This window comes from Centrocercus urophasianus, unplaced genomic scaffold, assembly GCF_019232065.1.
Source record: "Centrocercus urophasianus isolate 14NV4802_14NV808 unplaced genomic scaffold, USGS_Curo_1.0 seq_16, whole genome shotgun sequence".
NCBI classification, from domain to species: Eukaryota; Metazoa; Chordata; class Aves; order Galliformes; family Phasianidae; genus Centrocercus; species Centrocercus urophasianus.
The window spans coordinates 4,156,954-4,183,637 of NW_024884711.1; the positions used below are offsets into that span (position 1 = coordinate 4,156,954).

General features: G+C 44.2%; 1 protein-coding gene across 7 annotated transcripts in view; it reads left to right on the forward strand.

The window, feature by feature from the left end:
- The first annotated feature begins 7,460 nt into the window (after positions 1-7,460).
- The window catches only part of CLASP2 (cytoplasmic linker associated protein 2), a 130,256-nt gene continuing 111,032 nt past the window's right edge, over positions 7,461-26,684 (forward strand). For 5 of the 7 annotated variants that reach the window (XM_042816977.1, XM_042816979.1, XM_042816973.1 and 2 more), the window contains exons 1-2: positions 7,463-7,704; positions 16,492-16,570. In XM_042816977.1, the coding sequence (XP_042672911.1) occupies positions 7,510-7,704; positions 16,492-16,570 (274 nt within the window). In that variant the 5' untranslated portion in view covers positions 7,463-7,509. Of the gene's footprint in view, positions 7,705-16,491; positions 16,571-26,684 lie in introns of all 7 variants that reach the window. The other 2 variants (XM_042816974.1, XM_042816972.1) reach the window with 2 other exon arrangements.

Genomic DNA, 26,684 nt, shown 5'->3' on the forward strand with positions numbered 1-26,684 from the left:
TGGTCTAGAGGGAGGCATCCCTGCAGATAGCAGGGGCTGGAACTAGGTGATCTTAAAGGTCCCTTCCCATCCAAACCATGGTATGACTCTATAACCACTTTTACTTGTTTCTGTTATTTAAATTAACTGGTATTCACATGTACTTTCATTGAAAAACCACATAAGCATGTCAACTTCTTCCTGCAACTTAAAAAAATAAAATAAAAGTACCAAGCCCAACTCCTTATCAGGTCAGTCCACAGGATCTGAATCCAACCCCAGTTTTCAAAAAGTGCCTGCATTTGACTTGCGTGGACTTGTTTATTTTGTGATAAATGTGTTGTTTCTTGACTGGATACTGATCTGTGACAAGATGCTTTATTTTCTTGATGAAGTAAGCTTTCTGTTGCTCACTGAGACACTATGGATCTGATTAGAATTAATTTAAATAGTCCATTCAGACCCCACATACACACAGAAACAACCCTACTATGTCCCCCTGTAATCCACCTTACTTTTTCAGTGATTTTACCTCATTTATAGCACTGCTGCTTTCATAGCTGCAATTACAGCTGCTACCTCATTTCACTCTAAAATAGTATGATTCACTTTAGCTCTGGACAAACCACCAGCATGCCTTGAACTCCAGCCACAAGAAAGCAGCGCATCATCTCCATCCTCAGAAGCATCCTCTGCACTCCCTGGGTGCAGAGGTAGCACAAAGCATGACTCAGCCTCTCTCCCAAGAGCCACAGGATCCAATCTCCATGACTTCACTGCATTGCATATGAAATTTGCAGGCTCTGTGGCTGCTGCTTCAGTCCCTGGCACAGCAGATCTGCATCTATTCCCAGGTGAGCGATGGAGGTGGGGATGTGGGGGAAGGGAGGATGTCCTGATGTTCTTTTTCCGAGCCTATCGTGCTCCTCCTGAGTTCTGAAATGTAAAGTGATTGAGTAAGAGCACATCCTTCTATGGCATGGATCCATAATGGTGCGTTTGGTCGGAGCTGCTGATGGCTGGGCTAAGTGCATCTGCTTTAAACTGCACATTCAGCACTAGCCCAAGTACAAAGGGATTCCAAACCATTATAGACAAGGACAGACAGTCCTCTTCTTAGGTTAAAAAAAAAAAGAAAAAAATTACTCATAGCTGGCATTTTTTTTTTTTTCTAGAACACAAATGAGTACTTCATTCTTATTATTTATAGGTATCAGCCTCAAATACCAATTTATATTTGCATCCGTGCAAACCTAGTAAGTTTCTATGTGAGAAGGGTGGACAGCCAAGGAGAAAATATTTCTAGCAACTGCTGTCTTGGCTTCTTTCCTTTTCTGCACAGCATTATCAGTAACAGATAGGGCAGGTAAAGTTTCAGCTACGTGCCTCTGACCAGAAATACTCGCTCAGGGCTCCAGAAAATGCACCACACGAGGGAGCTCTCCAGCAGCCAGACAGGCTTTTTTTCCACCGACAGGAGGAAATGAAAATTAGGCAACTGCCAAAAACTTCAGCCAGCTTAAACTCGTTCCAAAATGTAAATGCATACAACTACCTGTGAGAAAAAGAACTCAAACCACCACAGATTAAACTATACATATGCAACTGCAGGTGAGTATTAAACTGTATGGATGCAAGGAAAACTTTACCTTATTGAGGAAGAATCCTGCAGATTCTACTTACGTGAGAAAACCTTTCTTGGTCAATCCTGTTAAAGCAGGAATTGCTCAAGTAATGATTGATGGCTGAATCTGGTTCTACTGATAGCAAGGACTTGTACTACAGGAAGGAAAAAAAGCCAAACCAAAGACAACACACATTTTCCCTTTCCCTTCACCTAACTCCAAGCAGCAAGAAGTGGTTGCTCTGTGTAGATGCTGGCACGGTCTGCAGGCATGCTGGCATTTACCAGGATGAGCAAAAAGCACTTTTTCTCACACAGTTTGGCACATTTGCTGTCTTGTAAGTTTCACACAGATAAAAGTGCCATGACTTGTTTTGCAAGAGTAGAGATTTTGGCGGTCCAAGGCCAAAATATACCCAGCTACACGTGTCCCTTGATACTGCTGTGCAGTACACTGTGTGCTGCCTGGTTTTCACTTTTCAGGTCAGATGAGTCAAGTAGTTTGGATCTTTTTCCAGTTCCTTCATGCTGCTGTAGAAACAGCTGTAGAAACTGCTATAAAAACCTGACTGGGAATTGCATCTACATTGAAAACACTCTTGTAAGTATTTTCAATAATTTTCGGTCAATTTCTTACATGTAACAAGGTAGAAACTTTTCTGCTGATGGACTCATAATGAGCTGTTGTGTCATGGATTTGTTGCTGTGCAGCAACATTACACAACTGTATCTACACAATGCAGGCGTGTTGCAGAGATTTACAGATGGAAAAGCTAAATCAATCAAGGGCTAGCAAAGTAACCAGCTGCACAAGAGAGGCAATCACCCTCTGACAAATGACAGACAGGTATCTCTACCAATAGAGACAAATAAATACCTCTGCCATATACAAAAATGACACACAGGACAGAGCTAAGCAGCAGTGCTTTGTAAAATTGTAGAGGATGTCACAGACCAACATGATAAAAAAGAAGTGGCTGCTTTGGGGTTAACTCTGACACTGTATCCTGGCTCTATGTTATTACTGTTTTTCATCACCTTTGAATTTATTCTTCTTTCTTCGTATCACACACATCAAGAAAATTAGCAAATGATTCATAAAAGATGTATCGGGATTAATTATGTAATTGAAGCACCTACATGTTTGTAGATGTACATATTTGACCATAAGAAATGAATGAATGCCTTGCAGCAATCCAGCAATCAGACGTGAGTCTGCACACCCTCGCCCATTTCTGCAATCAAATCCATTTAGTATATATCAGAAAAATTATTACATACTCTGTAGGATTAATAATTTGACCTTTTAACCATCTAATAAACAGGCATATGAAAATGACCTCTAGTAAATGTGCAACTTCATCTGTGGCAGAAGCCCAAATGTAGCAAAAGTTAGAAGGCACTGAGTACAGTTTAGGCAGTTACAGACAATTATATCTGTAATGCCTTGTGACAACATGGACTTTAACTTTTTTTTTTAATTTTAACCAACTTGCTACAGATATTGCAACATCACCAGAAGGATCTCCCTTACTGTCCTCATCCATTTACATTCAGAATACATGTATTACTCTGTATATATATATATATATGTATTACATTATTCTGATATTCTTCTCTGAGGGGGGAATTCAAACCATTCTTAGATGTTATGAACAGTGATAAATACCAGATACACATCGTCCTTTTACAATTAAGGTAAGAAAAGATATTCAATAACTACCTGTACAACATGGACAGCAATGAAAACAGTGACACATTTCTTCTTCAGATGGCACAGTACGACACTGTTTTACCTCCTGACAGCATTAACAAAACCCTGGGTGCTCTGATCTGCAGCCTATGAACAAGTGAAGCACACGGGCTGTATCAGCACACACTGCTGTGCAGCTTACAGGCACCATCCACAGCCCCATCCCAGTGCTGCGTGGAGCTGCCCAGCTGGTGCAGGAGCACTGTGACTACTGCTGAGGAATGTGGCAGGAATGGGAGGACAACTTTCTCATGGATTTCTCCAGTGCAAGCTGAGGCAGCGTCATTTGTAATTTACTGGAACTTTCTGCACAATTCATGTTTAAATTCACTCTATTTTTATCATTAAGGCCCATGCTTCTGACCCGCAATAAAGAGACCTTTAAATCACGGAGTTCGTAAGGGATTTTTGTGGTTCCTTCACCAACGGGATTACATCTCCTGTACGGGAAGCATTTGTCAGAAGTCGGTGCGGGAAGGCAGCCTGCCCGCTGCAGTGACTGACAGTCCCTGTGGGACAGCCTGCTGGAGGGACCGCTGCGAAAGGAAAGGGCAGAATGGCTCCCGAACACTTCCTCGTCAGCCAAAGGGACGAAGAGAGCAGCTTTCTCCCTCTGCGGCCTGTTTCCCAGCACGATTCCTGCCCTTTTCAGAACAGGACACTCCATGCAATAATTGGGCTGCTCTGTTGTATGGAGTGGGGGCGTGGAAACAGGTTTGATGTGAAGTTGAGGTTGGAAATGCTCCTCATTGGATTAGTGTCATTTACTTCAGCTCCTGCTTAATGGCTTGCACTGCTGGCCAGCCATACCCAGAGGACTGAAGGAAATTTTGGTTCTGCATTCAATTATGGGCTAAATTGCTCTGCAAAGTACTATTCATTGTTACCAATACACCAGAGTGGATTTGCCCTCACATGCTTGCCTATCATAAAGAAGATTGCATTCCAAAGGAAGCAATCTCCTTAACCGAGCATAAGAGGCTTTAGGAGATCTTTGGCTTGAATGAAAACGCCTTCTTCTTGGAGCCAAGCCTACATCCTTGGGAATAAAGTCCACCAGGGCTCTGTGAGAACTTCTAACGACAGAACCGTGTCCTTTGTCTGATCTGGAGGCTGCTCTGGATGCAACGCTGGAATGCTGCTCCTGCCTTACCCAAAAAAGAGGAAAGCGTATCCAGAAGCTCTCCTTGCCAAATGAAATCGCTGTTTGTTGGCAGAGAGAAAAACCGGACCACGGTTTTCTTTATCTCCACCAAAAGTTCGGTGCTAGGACTTCAAAGGCAAATGCCACGAGCAACACTTCAGCAGCAAAAAGGCCATCAGGAATGTCCATCCACTATAAAGGCAGTGGTGCTGGCAGGCAATGATAGAACGAAATACAGTAGTTCAGACCCCTGATTTTATAGCCAGGCTGTAAAAAATATTTCCTCCTATGTTTTCTAAGTGCTTCTTACAAGAAATTGTGTGTGGGGGGGGAGGGGAAGGGGATGTCTGCATATCCCAGTGTGGCTTTTTGCACTTCACATAGCTTTGTGATGTTGTCTCTGAGTCGACAAAGTATTTCCAACATTTCAAGTGCGTACTTACCCTTCCCCTCGGTTTCAGTGCCATTCGCAGCTCATTAGATTACCTTATCAGTGTATTTGCATTGATTCAAGGGAAATTCGGAGAAGTTAGTGCTAGGGATTCCCCGCATTTATTGAGTTACTTAGGATTTTCCATTTTAAGAGGCTGAGGTTAACTTGCACTGTAACTAAATGTGAATTTTTAATTTCCTAGGGGATTTTTTTTTGGAAGTTTGCTGAACTGAAACTGTTTACAGCCCTTGTTATTCCAAGAGTCCAGTGTGACCTATTCAGTTACTTTCTCTTTAGCCAATCCTATTAGCTCCACAGTTACTTTTCAAACTCACAGGAAAAAATTTAGTTTTTAAACTGACACTACCATAGAATCGGATTCTAATGTGCTAAAAAAAAAGTGTATATATGACACTACAGAATTTTATTTTTCTGCTGCTTTTATTTCCATTTCCAGCAGTTTCTTGGGTCGTTTACAGTAAGATGAATTCATAATAACACACACTTTCTTTTTCCACAGTCTTTCTTAGTAAATGGCATCTCACACACAGGACAAGTATTTAGCTTTGCCCGAAGTCACATGCCCTATTTATGTGTAGGGAAATCCAGCTGTGAAAACCAGATGAGAAGCTTATTATCTTTTGGGGAAAAAAATCATAATAAACTCTAAAGTATATAATATATATACTTTAATATATAATACATACATTTCTATTTCAAAGGTATCTATAGTCTTTTAAATCATCTTTATTACTTTAATGCCTACAGACAAGCAAGGATGGGGTCCCAAATTTGTCAGCTCACACCAAAATCAACAAAGAGCTGCTTGTGCTCATGCCTTCCCCCCCGCCTATTGTGCAAGGTCACGCAGACATCAGCGCGTGGGAAAGACTGCACAGAACTCCTTGGAAAGAGGATTTGTGAGAAGCAAGCGAGATCACTGTAGCACCAAGTTAGCTTGGTTTAAAGTGCTGCGAGGTGTGGTTCCCTGCTGGGAGGTGCAGGGAACTGTAACTGAGTTTAAACCTGCCTGAGTCTTGCAGCCGAATGAAGGGAGCACCCGGAGCTCCTGCAGTCTCACCCATCCGCAGTGCTAGCACTGCTTCGTCCTGGAACCAAGAGGAGCCTTCATGACACGACGGCTAACAGCGTAAAAGAAGAAAAAAAAACAAACGATGTCCCTGAAGCGTTTGCACAAGGTCAAAACAGCACCAGCTGGGGTGGAGGAGAGGGAAGGACCGGGTACGTGACACGCGGGAAGGAAGGCATCGCCTGTCCCAAGGGCAGCTCGCACTGTAGCGTAACGTGACGCCTCCAGAATCAAAGGGACGGCAGACCGACACCACCCCTCGTGCTATTGAAAGGAGCCGCCGAGTCCTCTGCTTCTGCCCTGGGGAGCCGAGCCCGCTCACCGCTACCAAGGCACTGAGGCGGCTAACGGAGCTGCCACAGGGGACGGCCGCGTCCGAGAGCAGCAGTTGCGTGAGAAGCTGAACCGCCGTCCGCTGTCCTGCGGCACCGGCAGCCACAGCGCGGCTCTCGGGCAGCGCCGGCATCTCCTTTCCCCTTCCTGCATCGGCGGCGTTCAGACCGATGCATCTGACCCCCGAGTCGCAACCCCTGCTCACGGCGCCCGGCGTTTTAAATAAAGCCGACCCGCAGGTGGTCTGTTACGCCGCACATTCAGCTGCGCCGTAGCTACCGAGCCGGCTCCCCGGGCTTTTCCACCTCACGCCACGGCAGAGGGCGTGGCGAAGGGCTGCGGGGCGCTCGTCAGGGCGTCGCCGGGAGAAGAACGACGCGGCTTTCCCTCTCCGCACTGGGTCTCCCTGCCCGTCGCAGCGGCTCTCCCCACCCGCGCGGTCCGCCCCGCCGCCTCCCGGCAGCCGCCACCCCCTCAGGCACCGCTCCGTGGGGCGGCGGCGCCGCGCACGCGCGTCCTTCCGCAGGGCACGGCCCGCAGGGGGGCGGGAACGCCGCAGAGCGAGGCAGGAGAGGAGGGATGTGCCGAGAGGGCGGGGTCCGAGCAGGCCACGCCCGGTCTGGCTGGCGCCGGCCGGGGCGGGGGACGCAACTTCTACGGGACGGCAGGGCGGGAGCCGTTCCGTTCCGCAAGGGTCGTGCGGCCCGGCCCGGCTGCGGGGAGGGAGAAGCACGGCGAGAGGCTCCGGGACGAAGTTTGGGAGCCGCCCCGCGGCCCGGGGGCAGAGGCGGGAGGGGCCGGAGGCCGCGGCGTAAGGAGCATGGGAGGTCCGGCCCGGCCTCGCCGCTGCGGCGTCCGCGGGGGCGCCTCCGTGTGCTGCGCGCAGTAACAGCGGCCCGCCTTTCCTCGGCCTCCTCACCCTGCGGCGAGGAGCTCTCCGGGACGGCGTGCGGAGGCGGCCAGGAGCCCCCCCGAGCAGCCCGGATCCCTACGCGAAGCTTCGTCTCGGGGCCGGAGGCGGCTCCGCATGGCGGCTCCGGGCGCGCAGCCGGGGCGCGGGGCTCTCCGAAGAGCGCCGTGAGCCCGCCCGCCTCCCTGCCTCCCCCCGGCCCTGTCCGGCCCGCCGGCGCCCTCCGAGCGAACTTCTTCTGCCATGGAACCCCCGGGGATGGACTATTTCTGCGCCCAGGTGCAACAGAAGGACGTGGGCCGCAGGCTGCAAGTCGGCCAGGAGCTGCTGGAGTACCTGAGCGACCCCGCCCGCTCCCCCGACGTGGAGCAGGACCAGCAGCGCCTCGACAAAGTGATCGACGAGCTGGCGGCTTGGGTCAACTCCAGCAACTTTAAGGTGAGGCCGGCCGGGGGCTGCTCGGCGTTCCCATCGTCCTTAGGCGGCTCTGCCGTACGTGGGAAGTTGCGTCGGAGCTCCGTAGCGGCCCGGCGAGGGCTCACGTTGGGCTGTTTGTTCGCCGTCGGCTGAGGGGCGGCGATCGGCGGTCACGTCGGGGAGCGTTTCCGCCGGCGGGGAGCCGGCCCGGAGCGATCGGCAGTTCCACGGTGGGGATTTCCGTGTGCTGCCTGCGAGCGCCCGGGCCGTCGGCGGGCGGCGGTGTGGGCACGTCGCGCTGCCTTTTCTCCCTTGAGAGCCCTTACTACGGAGGGCGTCGGCTGCGGGGGAGAGCGAGAGCGGGGCGGGCTCTTGGGCTGTGCTGGGAAGAGGGACCGGTTGGTTCCTTGTCTCGGCAGGACGACTTAAGCTGTTTCCCTTGTTAAGGGGTGAAACTGAGAGTGGAAAAGCCGACGTCGAGGTGTTGTGGTGGTTTCTTTCCGTCTGTCTCTCGCTGGTGGCCCCGTGTACGCGCGGTTGTGTTTTGGAGGGTTGTGTCGCGAGCTGATAATTGCAGCAGAGCGATTTGTTGGGTGCTTTGTGAGCAGCTCCTATGCTCCCTTGTGCGGTGGTGGCTGCCGGCATCTCTGCCTCACTCACAGTGGAAGTTAGCGGGATGCTGGGAAGCTGCGCTCTGCGTCTGACCTGCGTGTTTTGTCTTGAGCAAGCACGTGTTGGAACGGATCTGCAGAGACCGAGCCCAGCTGAACTGCTCTGTGCCATGTCGAAATGTTAGACCTCTGTTTTTTTTTTTTCACAGAATGGCCAGGGTTGGAAGGGATCTCAAGAATCATGCATCTCTAATCCCCCTGCCACATGCAGGGACACCAACCTCCACGTTTAATACCAGACCAGGCTGCACAGGGCCCCATTCAACCTGGCCTTGAACATCTCCAGGGATGGGGCATCCACAGCCTCTCTGGGCAGCTGTTCCAGCACCTCACCACTCTCTCTGTAACGAACTTCCCCCTGACAATGTTGTTAATAACCTCAGGATCTGAATGATAATGTGGCACGTGCTGCAGGCTCCTGCGCATCTTCAAGACAAATATTTGATTAATCTTTTTTTTAATTACTGTATTTTTGTTCATTTGTTGGATACCTTTTCCTCTGCGAAGGAGCGGATATAACAGCACTAGAAAATTCTGTTTTCCGTCTTCTGTGTTGCTGAAGGTTTTGCAGTTTGATGTGGCTGGATAGTTGAGCAGCGATACTGGCTGGCAGCTGACATATTCATCAGAACTGTTGAGCCTGATGAGCTGGAGCAGCAAGTCGGGAACATTCAAGGAAGTTAGGAGAGGGAGCACTATTTCCTCCTAGGTGATGGGTGTGGGTAATGAGGGAATAACTAACATAACTCGCCCTGGATATGCTGTGTCATTTTCCACTGACAGAAAACTCAGTTTTTGCTTATGATGTGATATACTAACCACACTGAAAACAGCAATGAGAGATTTACTAACCACACTGAAAACAGCAATGAGAGATGCAGGGGCTCTGGGTTCAGAGCTGTGCTTTTAGCTGAGAAATGCCATCCTGGGAAGGGGTAAGAACTGGAGGGAATAAAAATAGAAGGGTGGATTTGTCAGACTTGGTATCAAATGGGGAAAAACAAATAGGTGTGGTGTACACAGGTACAGACTTGTTATCAGCAGGGTTGAATCAGCTTGTGCAAGATTTTGACCGCTTAAATAGTGCTTTTGCTTTCTTGACGTTGGCAGCTATTCACAGGGCTTTAATAAGCAAAACAAAACTGGTAGTTCTGAACTCTGGAAGCAGATTAGGGAAAACTTGTGAGTTCATCTAGCTCATGGAAGAGGAATGCACGATTACCAGTTTGAGTAGCTGACAAATCAGTAAGGTGGAATTAAGAATGTGTGGATGGGTGCTGAAATGGGATGGAGTTGTACTGGAGGTTTGCTGGGGAACACTAGAAGTACTCTGAAGAGGGAGATGAGTCCTCGTTAAAGGCTGTCTGTAACGGTTGCTTTGCGGGCTGAGTTAGCATGTCCGTCAGAGTTCTTATGCAATCAGTGATTAAGTGTCTTCCAGAGACACCAACGAGAGCACAAAGGATGTGCATGTTTGAACGCCTTCAGTTTGCTCCTAATTAGAACTAGAGTGTTGCCCACTGAGCTGAGCGTTCTGGCACTGTGGTTTGTTTTGTTTTGTGGTAGTTGGGACTGCTTGCTTTCTTCCTACAACCTAGAGGTCTTTGTGTCTGTGTTTTTAAATGGCTGCTTTCCCAGGGCTGTGAAGAGCAATGGAGAAAAAAACTTAGGGAAGTGAATTATGTAATTTTCCTTTTTAAGGAGGAGATAAGTTGGATGCAAAGCATTAAGAGTTGACTGATGGTGGTTTTTTGCTGGTATTTGTTTTCCCAAAGCTTAGAAATACCTGGCAATCACAAGACTGGAACAATGCTAATATTTGTGTTCAGGCTTGTGGGCCAACTTCAAGCACTAAACTCATTCCACTTTCCTGAGGGTATCCTATCCTTCTATTACTGATACGTACTTAGAAGCTACGTTGTGTTAACCTGCATGTTCTTCCCTGTGAATGATGCCTAGTCCAAACAGATTTGGAAGACCTGCCATACTCAACAGTCAGTTTAAAAGAATTACAGGATTATCTAAGTTGAAACAGTCTGGTAGCTCAAACTGTTTTGTGTCTGAGTCAGATAAGTAATCTGGAAATCTGCTTTGATACATCTGCTGAAGAGCTGTAAGATGACATTGGAGAAATACTGCTTCAGCTGCAGAGTTGAGCAAGTCTGCTTTTGGTAGCTAGCAGTTTGTGTGTGTTCTGTGGTCCATTTCAGAGCCCATGAAATCAAATAGTAGTCCTCTCAAAATGTAATTACTGAGTAATGAAGCCAACTTGCTGATCTACAGCTAAATCATGTGTGACTAGAAGTAGTAAAAATTACTACCGAAATTCTGATGGGAAGTCAAGGTATTGCTTATGTGAGAAGAGAAGCAATGTTTGGATTTCTAACCTTTGCAGTAAATGAATGTCGTTCCTGTGTCAGAACAGCAGATTACTATTGCATGACAAACAGAGTTGGATTTCATACAGTCTCTTGCAGGTAAAATGGTTTGTCTGTTATTCCCAAGCAAATTCTTGGAGTTAGAGGTTACTCTGTGCTTCTTGGAAGGCAGGCTGTTTCTTAAGCTTTTCTCGTCAGCTCAGAAAATGCAGGAGATGCTAAAATAACAGCAGTGTGGCTGCTGTGTTTATCTGTTATCATTTTAGGAAGTATGTGTTGTGTCTTTGATTCAACCGAAGGCTACCAGCAGGAGGAGTTCACAGCATGCAGCAAGGAAGGGAAATCTGCACTGCAGTTCTAGAGTCAAGAAACAAGTTTAGGGTAGTAGCAGCAGTTGTAACTTCTGTGCATACACGTAAGTAGTAGTGGGGAGCTGAATGAGGAAATGACTTAATAAAAGGAAACAATTGACAATTGAGAGGTGGTTGACAGGGGCCACGCATGAACATGCATTGATGTGGCACAGCTTGACATATGACACACGTGGACACATGACATGTTTTAACAAACATGCTTTCACATGCATAAATACAACATCTGTTGACCAGCGTCAGCATGGGGTGGCATTTGACAATTGTTGATATGAGATGTTGACTGATGTGTTAACAAAAATCGTAGAATCATAGAATCACCAAGGTTGGAAAAGACCTAAAAGATCACCCAGTCCAACCGTTCACCTATTCCCAATAGCTCCTACTAAACCATGTCCCTCAACACAACATCCAGTCTTTCCTTGAACACCCCCAGGGTCGGTGACTCCACCACCTCCCTGGGCAGTCCATTCCAGTGCCTGACCACCCTTTCTGAAAAGTAATACTTCCTCATGTCCAGCCTGAATCTCCCCTGCCGTAGCTTGAAGCCATTCCCCCTGGTCCTATCACTAATGACACGAGAGAAGAGGCCGACCCCCAGCTCACTACAACCTCCCTTCAGGAAGTTATAGAGAGCAATGAGGTCTCCCCTGAGCCTCCTCTTCTCCAGGCTGAACATTCCCAGCTCCTTCAGCCTCTCCTCATATGGCCTGTGCTCCAGACCCCTCACCAGCTTTGTTGCCCTCCTTTGAACACGTTCCAGGGCCTCAATATCTTTCTTGCAGTGAGGGGCCCAAAACTGGACACAGTGCTCGAGGTGCGGCCTCACCAGTGCTGAATACAGGGGAAAAAAGAAACATGTGACATGTGGCATCATGCATGGCATGACATCACAGCGCAGAAAAAGACATCTGCCAACATGCCAGTCATTGACAAGCATTTACATAACTCACGTTTGGACAAGTGTAACAGTGTGACACATGTTGACACACATAAACACAAGAGTTGTCATGTCACACAGTGCCCTTTGACATGTGGTGACAAGCTTCAAGAGGTGTCACATGTCACTGTGTGACAACACTACATGCTTAGATGATGATGTATGTCATGCTACACTCTTTGGTGTGTTAGTGTGCCATTCCCAGGGAAGAACATGTTGGTATGCTTTCTTTGGCATGCAAATTGTTTTAGTGGATGTGTGGATGTGACCACATAATGCTGATGTATGTTGACATGGAAAGTCACATATCAACGTGTCATGTGTCAATTTGCAATGCACTTAGGTAGCCTGACCCTCTGGTATATGTGGCATGCCTCATCATGTATCAGTGCATGACATGCTTCTGCACATCGACATGCAACATGCTTCAGCACCCATTGTCACACATTAACGTGTGACATGTTTTAAAAAAAAATGTTTTGGCATGTAGCAGACTGAGGTGTATCAACATGTGATGTATGCTGACAGATCAACAGGCAATATGCCTCGACATCTATTATCTCACAGTGGTGTTCTTAAATGCTTCGGCAAGCAACATGCTTTGATACCTGTCATCACTCTGGACTCTTCAGCGTGCTTTGACACATGTTGACACGCTGTATGTTTTGGCACACTTCGATATGTGTTAACGTGTGATGATTTGGCACACTTACACATTGATGTGGACCTACGTTTATACACTTCCACATGTTGATGTGTGACATGCTACAACTCTTGAACACTCGGGCACATGAAACACTGATTTACGTGTGGTAACACTGAACATGTGCTGGCACTCACTGGCACAGAATAAGCAGCAGCATGCAGGGTGTTGATACGTGACAGTGAGTATCAGCAGTGACAGAATACAGGGATGTGATATGTGACAACATACAAGATGAACTGTGTTGACTTGCATTGATGTGTGTCACATGTGCACTTTTGACATACATTGACACACATACGTGGTGTGACAACACAAAATATGTCATCATGCAAGTCTTGCTTATGCATTAGCACATCACATATGAACATATTTGAATGTCAGTCAGGGCTGTGCTGCACATGTTAATATGCTGCATGAATCAACACACTGCACATGTGAACACATGCATGCAACATGCTTAATACCATGTTAATTTTATTAAAACTATGAGAGATATGTCCCCAGTTGAAGATAGTGGAAAAGAGCCGTGCTGATGATGACATTAGTATGTGGCCCAGTGCTGTTGGAGCACTTGGAGCCTTTATGTTGTGGATCAGTTCTGCTGCAGCTCCATAGCATGTACCCCAGCATTTCCTGCAGGTCAAGGGAGGAGGTCCTTCCCTTCTGCTCAGCATCTGTGTGGCTGCACCTGGAGCACTGGCTCCAGTTCTGGGCTCCCCTGCGCAATTGAGATGTGGACATACAGGAGAGTTGTGAAGGGCCTGGAGCACCTCTCCTGTGAGGAGGCTCAAGGAGATGTCAGCTGTCTTTGTTAACACCTGAAGGGAGATTACTCAGAGAACAGAGCTGGGCTCTTTGCAATGGTGCCTAGAGCCAGGACAAGAGGCAGAGGGCAAAAACCAGAGCATGGGAGGCTCCCTCTGAACACGTGCAGCAGCACTTTGGTGCTTTGCAGATGGCAGAGCGCTGGCATGGACTGCCCAGAGAGGCTGTGGTCTCTCCTCCTTAGAGATCTCCAGAAGCACCTGGGCACCGTGCTCTAGGTGTACCTGCTGGAGCAGGGGCTGGGATGGATGGACCCAGAGGTCTCTGCCCTCCTTAGACCTGCTGTGATTCTGTGATGCCAACAGATAACAGCTCCCTAAAAAGGCGCGCTTGAACACTCAGCGTGGTGTTTAAATTGGTAGTATTTACTGTGGTGGCCTATATGCACTAGTTAGTGAAGTAGAACTCTGCATTTGCTAATTCATTGATAGACAAGTTAGAAAGAACCAGCACCATCCATGTAAATGTGACTTATGTTGTAAGAGCTGATTAAACTATCCTTCTCACAAGGAGGGATACAAACATATGGACCACACAGGCTCGGATCAAACTACTCTTACAGGAAGGAAAATGCTGGTGGTCAGATTCTGTGATGGTAATGCTCAGGGTAGGACTTTGCTCTGATAACTGTCAGGCGTCTCACTGAGATTTATGGAGCCTCAGATCTTCCAAATGCTGTTTGTGCCCAGGTGAGACTTTAAAGAAACAAAACCCCAAACCGTAGCGGCACAGCACTGGAAGGATTCATCACCAACTATTTGCTGTCTTACTCAGGAATGTTCTTCAGGATTGTAACAAGCAGATAGGTAATAAAAGGCAGTCTTACGTGTGTCACCTGTTGTAAGTCTCTGAGCTGTTCATCTGCAGAATAGAGGACTTAAGAGAGATTTAAGAAATGTATCAAACATGGAGAAGGGAGATTCTATAAGTGCCTTTACGGAGGGAAGGGCTGCAGTTTTGTGTATTAATAGAGAACAGAATACTTACAAAGGAAAGCTATCTTACAGTTTGCCATTGGAGAACGGGTCTAAAGTGGAATTTGTAGTCTGGAAACAGATGCATAAGAAAACAGAATGTTTATCCAAAATAATTCAAAGAAAATCTCAACCTGAAGTCTTTTATAGCATGAAAAGCTATAAAAATAACATTAAAGAAAGGAGTCTTTATGAAGCTTTGATGTTACCCTAAAAACTGATTTGTATTTAAAATTAACAATTACAATATTCCACTTCCTCGTCTTCCTAAATCTTAGCTGCAGTTACTTAGTGGAAAGATATTAATTTAATATGGGATAGCATCCACTTACGTTTGCTATTGTCTGTTAGCGTGTAGTAAAATGAGTTTCCAAGTAAGTTGGAATTTTGTGCCTCCCACTTAGGAGGAGATCTAGTGTAGAAATAATAAATCCATTAAAATCTGTTCCATTATGTGGTTGTTTCAGGTCCTGGATGTTATGGGTGGCTTAGCAGCCTGTTTTCCTATGGAAGCACGAGTCCCGTGATGCTGTGTGTGTGGGCTGCCTGTGCTGCCATTCATCTCCACTCAGATTGGTTTTGGCTTGTTGCCTGGGGTGGACAGTTGTTACAGCGAAGGATTTTAAGAAAACATTCTTTCTGAAGAAAATGAGGTTTCAAATTCTATGGAAATAAATAGCTGATAGGAGGGATTAATTCTGCTTGTGTATTCGTGGGGAAATTACAAATGCCAGTGTTTCAGAAGGGCTTTTCTTGGGCATGGGCCTCTTCATGGGCAGCACCCCAAGGTAGCTGCAAGATGTGAAAATGTATGTTGTGTGTTCACAGCGAGCTGCTGGAGGGAATTAGGAACGAAAATTGTAACTGGGTGCAGGATAATAAAAGGTGAGAAGACGTGTCCCAGCTGGTCACAGTGGGTTGGTTGAACCAGCTGCTTCTGACCATGTTCTGGTTCTGATGTAAATGGCTGTTGAGCTCAAGCTGGTTTCTGCTCACAGCTGGGAATTCCTCAGAATTCCAGTAGCATTTTGAACTATGTGCTGCTTTCTGAATTTTGAACAATATCGAGTGAAGAGAAAAGAAAACTTGTGTAGCTGAGGAGGTAGGCAGAGGAGTGGTGTGCTCTGCACTATGATGAGAGACTGTCAGTTTCTCTGAATTCTGCTGGGGGTTCAGAAAAAGGTTGTCATTGCTTTGTATGAGCTACGGAACCAGACTGAAGCAAGTCTCAGCATCTGGGAAATACTTCTTTTTCTTGCTTGTATTAGTGCTTACACACGAGAGCTTGATTTATTTTGAGTTTCAATCTGTTTGCCTTTTCTGTGTCTGGGAACTGCACTTCCAGACTCTTTCAGTTATTTTTTTCTTTCATTTTATTTTTTTGCTGAGGCTTTCTGTTGGATGTTTCTTTCAGCAGCTGGTAGAGGAGGTGAGACCCTAAGCAGTATGCCTGTCCTGCTGCTGGTCTGTTTCTAAGGAGCTTTGGTTTCCACTTCACGTGGAGCTAAATCTCTGGCAGCCTTCTTTTAAAGGAATAAACAGCAGAACCACAGTACTAATATTATAACCCAGAGAGATGAACAGCTACTTCCAACTCCCAAGTCCTTTTAATGAATTACTTGAAATTTTATCATTTATAGTTGCAAATAGTGAAACACTGAAGTTTTAACATTTATTTTCTTCCTATTTTAAGGCAAGTACTGAAAAATCTGAACTGCTGTGCTAAATGTAGGTATAATTGATCCGTTCCAAACATTTGCTGATAAATTTGCGTTAATGAAAGCTTTTAAGAAATTGGCAGCACTCTAATAAGGAGTTTCATTTTTCTTTAAGATATGGTGGTTGAGCATGTTTTCTTACAAAGTTAGTAATTTCTGTAGCATATACTCTAAAGAATTCTGTGCTCTTCAGTTTTGTATATCTGATGCTTTTCTTTTCAACAGGTGGCGTTACTGGGATTAGATGTTTTAGGTGCCTTTGTCCACAGACTATCGGGACGCTTTAAATCCTACATAGGAACTGGTAAGTGAAAAGTAACCTTATTTTAAGACCAAAAGGAAGAAGGAATGCTGCACTCCTAACCCTAGCAGTGGTAGCTGGACATGTGGAGTTAAGTCCTAACTCAAATGCGTGAATTTCACTTATCTGCTCATTTAATTTTGCTGCTGTCCTTGAGAAGAGATTGCAGTTCCAGGGCATTCACGTTGTTGTTTTATCACAGGCTGTTTTCAACAGAAGTGCCTGGCTTCATGTCCTTGCCCAGAATGTGTGTGAATTATCTTGTATCTTGTCCTCCTGCACAACCAGTTATGTTAAATTGCCTGTCAAAACTTCAAGCTTGCTCTTCTTTGGGTTTCCACCGTTGCCTTTAATTGTTAAGAAATCAGCAAAATTTGACAGGTTATGAATACAAAGATAAATTTGTGATAAGTTAATAACTAAATCAACAGAACACATGTCTTAGGATGCTGTGGAATAGTATTTCTGCTGCAGCAAAGTGCTATGGAACTTACATATTTTGTTGCAGAGGGTTTTGTTTGGGTGGTTGGTTTTGTACTTCAGTAAGGGAAATTGACTCATATTGTGCTCATGGAATATTGATTTATGAGTGCAGTTTGTAGCTAGCTACAGACAGTGCTGGGCTTCAAAGTCTTACTATGTTTTGGCTTATATTTTAGTTACTTGTGGAACTAGAAGTTTCAGTGATCTTACTGATGGTTGTAATGCTTTCTCTTCATTTCTTCTGTTTTTGCCTCAAGTGAGCTGTTTAGGTTCACACTTAGACTCTGCCATTGAAAAAGCTTTTTGTTCACTCCTGGTAGCTGTGTACACTGAGACTGTGAGCAAATAAAGATGTTTAATTATTTATTTATTCAATCTTGGTAGCATTTGTACGGAAAGGAGGGAAATACTGGCACTAGGTAACGTGTAGCATCAGTGGGCATCTGAAGCCAAGTATTCCAAAAGTATTTTCTAGAAAAGCTGAGAAGCAGTGCCCTCAACTGGAGTGAGTCTTCTGAGCATCTCCAAAATGAAGACCTATAAGATCCATTATGCTCAGTATGCAAGTCAAACCTCTGCATGATCAGCTTTTCTATAAGCTTAACAGACAGGAAAAAAAAAGGTTACAGAATGCACCATGTCCTGTAAAAAGGTTTGGGTCATTTTCAGCTCATGTCAGTGAAGCAGAAATACCAAAACTCGATGATAAATGCTGACTGAGGGTAATAGAGAGTTGAGAGTAATTATAGGACACTGTTGAAAAGGAAATCTGCTTCCTTCAAAATGTAAAGAACCACCAGTTTCGCAAATCATAATGTGTTGGCTCTGCAGATGTGACTCCAGTAACTCAGATCAAAGATAGTGGCCCATTTCCAGGTACCTGAGAACAAAGTAAGAACAGGATAATTCTGTAGAGATTACTCCTTCAACATGACGTGCAAACTGCCTACAGTCCTGGAGTTCAGAGCCAGCTGAGGCATAGATGTTGCCTTTAAAGTCTTCTTTAAAGTCGCTGTTTTTGTACAGTTCATGGTTTTTGAATCTATGTGTGCTTTGACTTCTGAAGTGTACTGTAGTAATGCTTAATTGTGCATGGTGTGACAAAACTCATTGTTTGGACTGGCTATGTAATATCTTCATGCTTGCTCACCACATACATTAAGAACGTAAGCCATAATTTCTGTTCTTCTTATAACTGACTGCCTGTCTTTGTCTCATGTGTCTTCCGTGCCCCTTCTCTTCTATCCCTGTCTCTTCACTCCTCTGTAGTTTGTTTCTTGTACACTGTTCCACAGTTTTTATTGTTCTTGTTGCTGCTTTCAGTGCCTTTTAGTTGTAAAGCTTTTGAACTGAGGAATTCAAAACAGCCCAGAGGGAATCTATTTTTATTATGGCATAATTATGTTTGTTTCCATTACATCACAGATTACTTTCATAATTATTGATAATCCTTTTTTTTTTTTTTTACATTACTGCTTCCTGAAAATTGACCCAATGTATTCATGAAACTGTCTCACAACATGTTTCTTTTTCAGTGATGGTGCGTTTACAGCCCAGCCTGATGTTTCTCAGTTACTGCCTCGTGCATTATTCTCTATTTATTTTTATGATACCTTCATTCTTGTAAGCCCCCTTCTTGAGAATATTGTAAAAACTCACCTGCATTCTGTCAGCTGAGTTTCCTTCTGCAGAACTGTACTTCAGAGGGCTCTCAGAAGTTTGTAAGCTATCACGAAGGTGTTGCCTCCCATTCTCTGCTGGAGCTGATAGTGCATGTACTAATTTTAAGTATGGAAGGTTCTTTACAGATGCTAGAAGAAACTACTTTGGCTAGGGTTTTAGATGGGATTGCCTCTGCATTGCAGCTGGATGATGAAAGTTGCGTGGAGGCAGGAAAAAAAGAAGTTATTTTTCTTTGCCAGGAACTTCTACAAAGTTTCCATAACCATTTATTTGAGGAGATGGGGAATCCTGTATTGTAGATGTGCAGACTTCTGGTCTTCAGTAATCAACTGTGTCTGTATTTTTCTCCTGCTGTCTTCCAGGGAGAAACCTTTCCAGGCCTGTTAATCTGCTTGTTCAGAGATTTCTTTAATTGCACGTAACAGTATGCTCCCTAGTTTTATTTTCTGGGTGATTTTTCCCTTCATATTTTCACTGTGTTCACCCTCAGTGTTTTCTTTTTAACATTTTCCATACGTCATCATTGCTGAAGCTGCTGTCAGTTCCTCATTGACAGCTCAACATTATTTTACAAAATCAGTGGGGCGACAGGGGTGGTTTTCTTTTTAATTGGGAATGATCTGCACCTTCAGCTTCAGTCTCCGGTGGAGAAGAAGTTATTCAAGTGAAGTTACAGTTTTGGTGGATTTTTTGGTTGTTGTTATTAAAGGGAATTACTCCTCACCCAGACCTTGCTTCCCCTTCCCTGTGTGGTCCCTGAGTAGCTCCCTTCTGGCTTCTTGGTGTCCCTCTGGTTCTCCAGATGGGGCTGTGGGGGAATCAGTTTCCCAAGCAACACTAACAGAAGAAAATAGCAATCTCTTCCCAGTTTGTTTCCATTTCTTGCAAATGCTCCATGATTTCAGTATCATGGCTTCTGGAAGGCGGTAGCTATGTTCCCCAGTAGTGCTCTGCAGTGTCAGCAGCCTCTCAGACACTGCTCTGTAAATCTAACTGGAACAAGACGCTAAGTGCATATTTTAGGTGGCATAAACAGGAGATGTGCAACCCCTCTGTGGTTCCTGTGCTTTCGTTGGGTATTTTAGGATGTTAGAAAGCAAGCTATCAGCGATGATCTTTAAGCCTTTAAAGTCACACTCTTCTCTGCAGGGTCAAGTGCTTCATCTGTGAAGGAAAGGCTTGGTCTGCAGATGGTGTCTGTTTGCATGGTTCAAGTGTATGCTAAGTCTGAGGACACCACTAAATTGGAGGAGCTGTTGACTCCCTCAAGGGCAGAGAGGCCTTGCAGGAAGTTCTTGATATATGTGAGGGCTGGGCAGTCACCAAGTGCCTGAAGCTGAACAAGAGCTAGTGCCAAATTCTGCACCTGGGATGAGGCAGCCCAGGACATGTGTACAAACCTGGGGACAAGAGGCAGGACTTCATTCACTTCCAGAGGAAGCAAGCCAGTGTTGCACGTAGCTTCTTCCAAGGTGGCATCCTTTTATGAAGAACCACATCACATACTCCCTGCTGCTGACATGACTGTTTTAGGAACTTGGACACAACAATTTGGATTTTTTTGATAGTACTTAGAGCTGCTGTGAACTGTTTTACAAGCAGTGTGAGTCAGGATATATGTTAGTGGATAAAACTCAAGGGCTATGTTCTGGAAAAATAGAGCAGATTAAGGAATATTTGAGTGTTCTGTCTCTCACTATTTAGTACTAATGCTCGTTCTGTGATTAAAAGAGATTACGTAAGAGTACTTAATTACCTTGTCACGATCTGTTTTCCCAGGTGAAGGCATCAATTATTAAAATACTGTATATAACAAGTAATTTGGTTCTCTAAAGAAGCGAACGTTGTTTTGCCCCGTTCCTTATTCTGCTTCCCAGCCCATCCTTATGAGAATGGTTGCTTAAAAAATGTGATTTGTTCTTTTTTTTCTTCCTATTCCATGTACAGTTCCTGAAAAAGTTTTAAGTCCTTTGACTGCCCTGAAGTAAGAAATGCCAGCTGGAGTCAGACATAGATGCAGTGGTTCATTCAGTGGGGCCTGGCTTCCATCTGTGGTCGGTTACATCTTACTGCTTTCACATCCCCACTCATTGTACATCTGTGCCTTTTCTCTTTGGCAGCTGTTTATCAACTCACTGTCCATAAATTTCTGAAATTCAAACCTGCTGTTACTATCTATCTTTCAGTGTTTCACCACGATGGATTCTGAGAGTTTGCTGGTCTAAAAAATAAATAAACAAATAAATAGGAAAATCACAACAGCTCACTTGTTTTTAAACTATCTAACTCTTTTCAGCACTGTTTATACCATGTTTTTCTAAACCAGCGCCATCACCAGGGATTTCCACCATCAGAATGTTCAGTATATGACACGCAAAAGTGATCAGTAACTCAGAATTTATTTATTTTTATTTAGAAGATGAATTTCAAAGGAAATTGTAGCTTTTTGTATTGCAAGCTATTGTACAAAATGAGGTCTCCTACTGCACTGGATAAAAACAAGAAAAAAAGATTGTAGTTTGATGAGATTTTGATTCAGAATTCTTTTGTTATTTACAAAGGCATGATAAAAAGATAAGGTTCAGTAAAAATATTTAGAATATGTTTCAGTTTTAATATATTACATTGTTATACATCTTTCTTAATGTATAGAACTATACATTCTGTGATATTATGTTGCCATTCACTGTCATAATAAATCTTACAAGAGGTCTTAATGTGTGCTGTAGTTATCTATGAATTAAAAGAAAAATATGACACTTAGAAAACCAGACATTGTTTATGTATGTGTAAGTACAAATTCATGCATACTCTACAAATGCACACAGATGTGTATTTGAGTGTATGTAATAGCAGTGTTGGTATCAATGTTCTTAATTTTTGCTTTTTTTCCCCCAGTTAGTGAACAGTGGTTTTGGATGGAATGACATTTTTTGGATAGAAAGGGCTTAAACATGCAGCTTAATTGCAGTGTGACTGTTCAGTAGGTGGATTTAATGGTGTATGGAAAAATGTTTTCCTCCTTACCATGAAAATCAAGAAGCGTGTTAGGATGAGATATCATGGGCATGTATGATGTTGAAAAACGTGATACTTTCAGGTTTTATGGACTCACTTTTTTTTTCAGATTTTTATTAATCGATTTGAAATGCTGAAACTAATGGTGGGGTCTGCTGTTGGATAAGCCTAAGCCTAAATATAAAACCTGGAATCATCTAGGTTGGAAGGGACCTGTGAGTTCCTCTGGCCCAAGTCTCTGCTCAAAGTGTGACTGACCTCAAAAGTTAGATTAAACTTTGAAATTAAATCAAATTGCTCATCAAAGATAAAGCTTTTTTTTTTTTTTTTCTTTTTCAATTTATGTGAGAGAAGCCTGCCTCAGAGATACCTGTTGCATGTAAATGCGTGTCAGTTGTTCTGACTTTGGTTTAGTAATCTCAGGAAGAACTGTGTTGGATATGTGCCATAGGATTATTTTAAACAATAAATGTTGGATATTTCTTTTTTGTTTGTTTCAGGAAAGGCTGCAAAGGGAGACTCAGTTATCTGTATTTTTTTCCTCTAGAACAGATGTTTTACGTGGCTCATATTGAGTTTCAGAGAAGATAAACTTTCTGCAGCATTTCAGAAGAACCTTAAATCTCCTTCATTTCCCTGTATGGTCAGTGATCACAGCTAATGGCCACAGCCCTTCTAGTCTGTGTCTTCTTCCATCTTGGTGACAGATTCCCTAGTGCTATTACAAAAACCAGAAAACCACCCACACAACTCAATCTTTAATGCTCTTTACCCTCTGTCCAGCTAGCACTGGAATTTGTATTTATTAAATAACCATAATTCTGTGTGATCAGGATGACTTTTATTTAAGTGATCAATACTGGTGAGTTGGAGTACCATCTGCTTGCTTCTGTGGATACTTCCCTGTTTGACCCTTAAAAATACAGTGAGAGCCTTAAAAATAAAGTAGAGCTGACAAACTGTAGCCTTCCCTTTCCCTTTCTTACCCAATTCTAATCAATGTTAGTTCCCCTTTTCATAGTTTTCTTTTCATCTAATGCATCTCTTAAAATTCTTTGGACTTGAAGCTCTCTTCTTGTGTTTCCTGGGGCTGAGACCCTGATGGATTCATGGTTATATCATGAAAGAAATGTGTGCTTTTTTTTTTTTTTCTTCCTCTCCCTTATTGATGATGAACAGCAGGTCTAATTAATCCCATTAATGCTTGTCTTGGCTCCTGGAGAGATGCAGAGAGGCATTCGTGTCTGAGATATCTCCTGACTGAACTGTCTTGCTCTGGACCATACTTCATCTTGAGGAGCATCAGAGGGGGAACAACAAGGCCTTAGTGGACGTTTTAAGTCCAAAAGCCTGTTAAAGATTCTTTGTTTAGAAGCAGTCGTTGTGCTGTCAGACCAGCCGTATCGCTGGCCTTGTCGGAGCCTCTTTGAGATATTCACTTCTGTACGTCTTCCATAGAAAAGCAGTCTGCTCAGATTGCCAGCATGGCTGTTTTCCCTCCCTTCTTTCTGATACCGGCAGCCGTTTAGTGCTGTTTCCTGAACTGGCAAGGTTTCTGAGAAACCTGGTAGACACGGCTGCCTGAGTTTAATCTGTTTCTGTCCCCAAGGCCTTTCTTTTAACATCTGAAACAAGAAGATGCACTTTTTTGTAACAGGGTTTTTACTTGTACTGTTGTTGTTCCAACTCTGGTGGAGCTGACAAGAACCATCTGAAGTTGGTTCATGGAAATGTGGGTTGGCAGGAGAGGGTCTGCATAAAAGGGGCGCTCTGAAAGAGTAGTGCTCAAGAGGAAAAGGAAGAAAGAGGGAGCTGGGAGCCATAATGCAAACTGAAAGCTGTGTCATAACAGAAGGAACAATTGTTAAAGTTTAACAGAAGAAAGTTGTTTGTGCTACCTGTGGCATTCTTTGCTGCGGGGGTCACACGGTTAAGCTGCTCAGAATTTTTTAAAATAAACTGGGTGCCATTCTAGGCACTGACTTCTGTGATTTACTTGTTTATTATCTCCTGTCCCTGTAGAGGAAATAAATATTTAATCTCCCAAGGCTGTACTCTGACTCTCCAGGCTGATTTTGGCCCCAAATCTTACATATACTGTCCAACTAGCAGTGATAAAATCATGTGAATTTGTATAAATGAAGTTTTATTTAGGTTTACCAAGCCAAGAAAAGGAAGACAAACGAAGGAAAAGAAACGATTTGGATAACAAGCTGTTAGGGATGGAATACTGAGATAACTCTTCATGTACTCAGAAAATGTATAAATAACAGCTGTAGATAGCAGGTTAGGTGGAGATAGGTCAGGCAGAATTAACATGTACTGTAGAATACAATTGCTGACACCTTTGGGTTTACTTCACTAATGAATATTCTAAAATGTTTGTTTAACAACGCAGAAATCTTGGCAGGAAAATCTCTGGGATGGCTGGTAGTGATGGAGGCTGACAGTACAATGTGGTGAGAGGGCAAAGAAAATGGGGCACAGTACTTCTTGGCTCTGCAAAGAGTAATCAGCAACTCTGTATATGGAATCAGTGTGTCTGAAATTTAGTGTAATGTTTTTCCGCATATCAACAGAAATGAGTAAAAGGAAGAAAGCTGTAACACCGTCACTAGTTTTTCAAACCCATTTGAAATAATTTAAATAATTGCAACCTAACCAAACTACCCTAACAACCCGCTGCTAAATCATGTCCATGTTCCACTATGTAGTGGAAGAAGTAAGAACAGCAGGATGAGTGTAAAGCAGTAGGAATACGTGAGTCCATGTTGTATGTGACGCTGTATACTTCAGTGTGGTAAGTTCCCAAGTTCCTCAGTGAACACTGCCTTCATGTATGATGCTGCTTCTGCATCTTCACCTTCCTGTAACTCCAGCATCAATTTGAGACTGTTTAGTTGGGAGACTGAGGCCAGAAATTACCAAATGCATATGTTTGCATTGCAGCATAAAGAAGAACATCAGGTTGATAGCGTGTGAGAAAATATAAAACTTTGTCACCCAAATGATTGTTCAGTTGTGTTTGGAATAAAGTTGGGAGATGAAAGCATTGTTCTCACTGATGTGCTTTCTGGTCATCTGTTTGGGAACTAACAGCGTCTCACCTTCTAATGCAGGAACTTCAGTACTACAAGTATGTCTTAAATTGTTCCTGTTAGGGATAGAGACAGGTTAAATTAAAAAGTTGAGAATTTGTTTTGTAAACTCTTAGTGCACAAATACCCAGTGTTTACTTCCCAAGGTGCTGAAAAATTTCCATAATTTCTTCCTGTTCTCTTTATTTCAACATGTCTGGTAACTTCTGTTTTTGATTGATGTGTGTGTATCTTCATGGAGTGTGAGCAAGTCCTCAGTTCTTAGGAAAAGACAAATACAGGTGCTAGGGCTGGGATAGCGAGTAGGCCAAGCTGCTGCTTTATAGTTACTGTGCTGGCTTAGCCCGATGTAGGATATTGGCCTGTATTGAGCTGTAGTCTCTGAAGTTGGGCTGTAATTGGGCTTAGGTGAGGCTTCTGCTAAGAAGTCGAAGTTTCTTGTGCTCTGTGGTCTTGGCTGGACAGGACTTGCATGGAAGAAAAGGCCAGGAGGCACTGAGTGAAAGCTAGGCAAGGAGGCCTAGGGAAGGGAAAAGAGAAGGGCATACCAGGATGCTGAAAGGGGACCAGATGTCTTGAGAATGGTCTAAGAATGTTTAGGTAGGGAGATGTGTTTCCCGCTTACCTGGAGAAACAAGAGCAAGCACCTTCCAGCTATTTTTTGTCACTAATGCAGAAAAAAGTGGTAATACAAGTAGCTCATGCTAAACATTTAGAACATATGGAAGAAAAGTGATGGAGGCATTAGGAACTCCAATTGTTTGGTGGAGCTGCCCTTCTAGGTGAGCATTCTGAAACTTTACCTATGGGCAACTAACTTAAAGTCATTTCCTATGTTTTCTTTCCCCCTACTTAGGGGGAAAAAACAGGAAGCCTGCAGACTCGTGGGCCATTGAACAACTCATGCAATAGATAGTTCCTCTGCCAGAGCCAGCTGGGTGACAAAGGCTGGCATGTTTAGTAGTCTGTGGGTTGTGTCATCACTTAGTTTAACACAGTGATCTCATCATCTCTGTTCAGCCTCTCCTAGTAGCAGCTCTGTGTGCTTGTCTTAGTGCTTTCAGCCTGGTATCTGCAGCTCCATGAACTGACTCAGCCTGCTGATGAGTCACCACCAGAGCCCTGCTCCAACAGGACTGGCACTCGCTGTGCTTCCCTCCCTTGGAACAGCTCACTGCTTGGTTTTGTTTTCCTCTTTATAAGTAAGAGTTGCCTTGAGCTGTGCAGTAGTCAGGTGAGCGCTGTGGGCCTCAGCAGTAAGGGATGGTGCAGTTTGCAGTTAGCTGAGAGGTGCTGCAAAGACTCAGGAGAGGGACTGCTGGAAGGAAAAAGGTAGCCAGTAAATGTGCAGATTGTTTAGGAGAGATCAGCTGTGTACTCCCAAAACTGATTTCTGATGTTCAGGATGTTTCTTTGGTGTTCACAAAACGTGGTGCGGGGGGAGGCGCTTCAAAGTGTAAAATGAAGGCAGCTGTACTGACTTATTCAGAGGAAAAGGGGAAGAGAAAATAGAGGAAAAATGCAGAAGCTGCATAAGGAGAGCTAGAGATGTCAGAGCAGTATGCAAGGCCAGGTGAATCAAGTGTTCGGATTAGAACAATTAGGAAGTCTTCGGATACAGTTGGAGAAAAAGTCAAACCTCAGCAATGTGTTTGTCCAATAACATCAAACTGTGGAGACAGCTGAGGATTTTAATTCTGTTGTGTAGGAGCAGAGGACTGAGGAGACATTCAGAGTTAACGATTCCGTTCCCTTTCTTTGGCTGGCAGCTCTTCTGTTTTGTTATAATATTATCAAGCTCTGTTAGAACTCTTCCATATCTTCCTTTCAAAAAG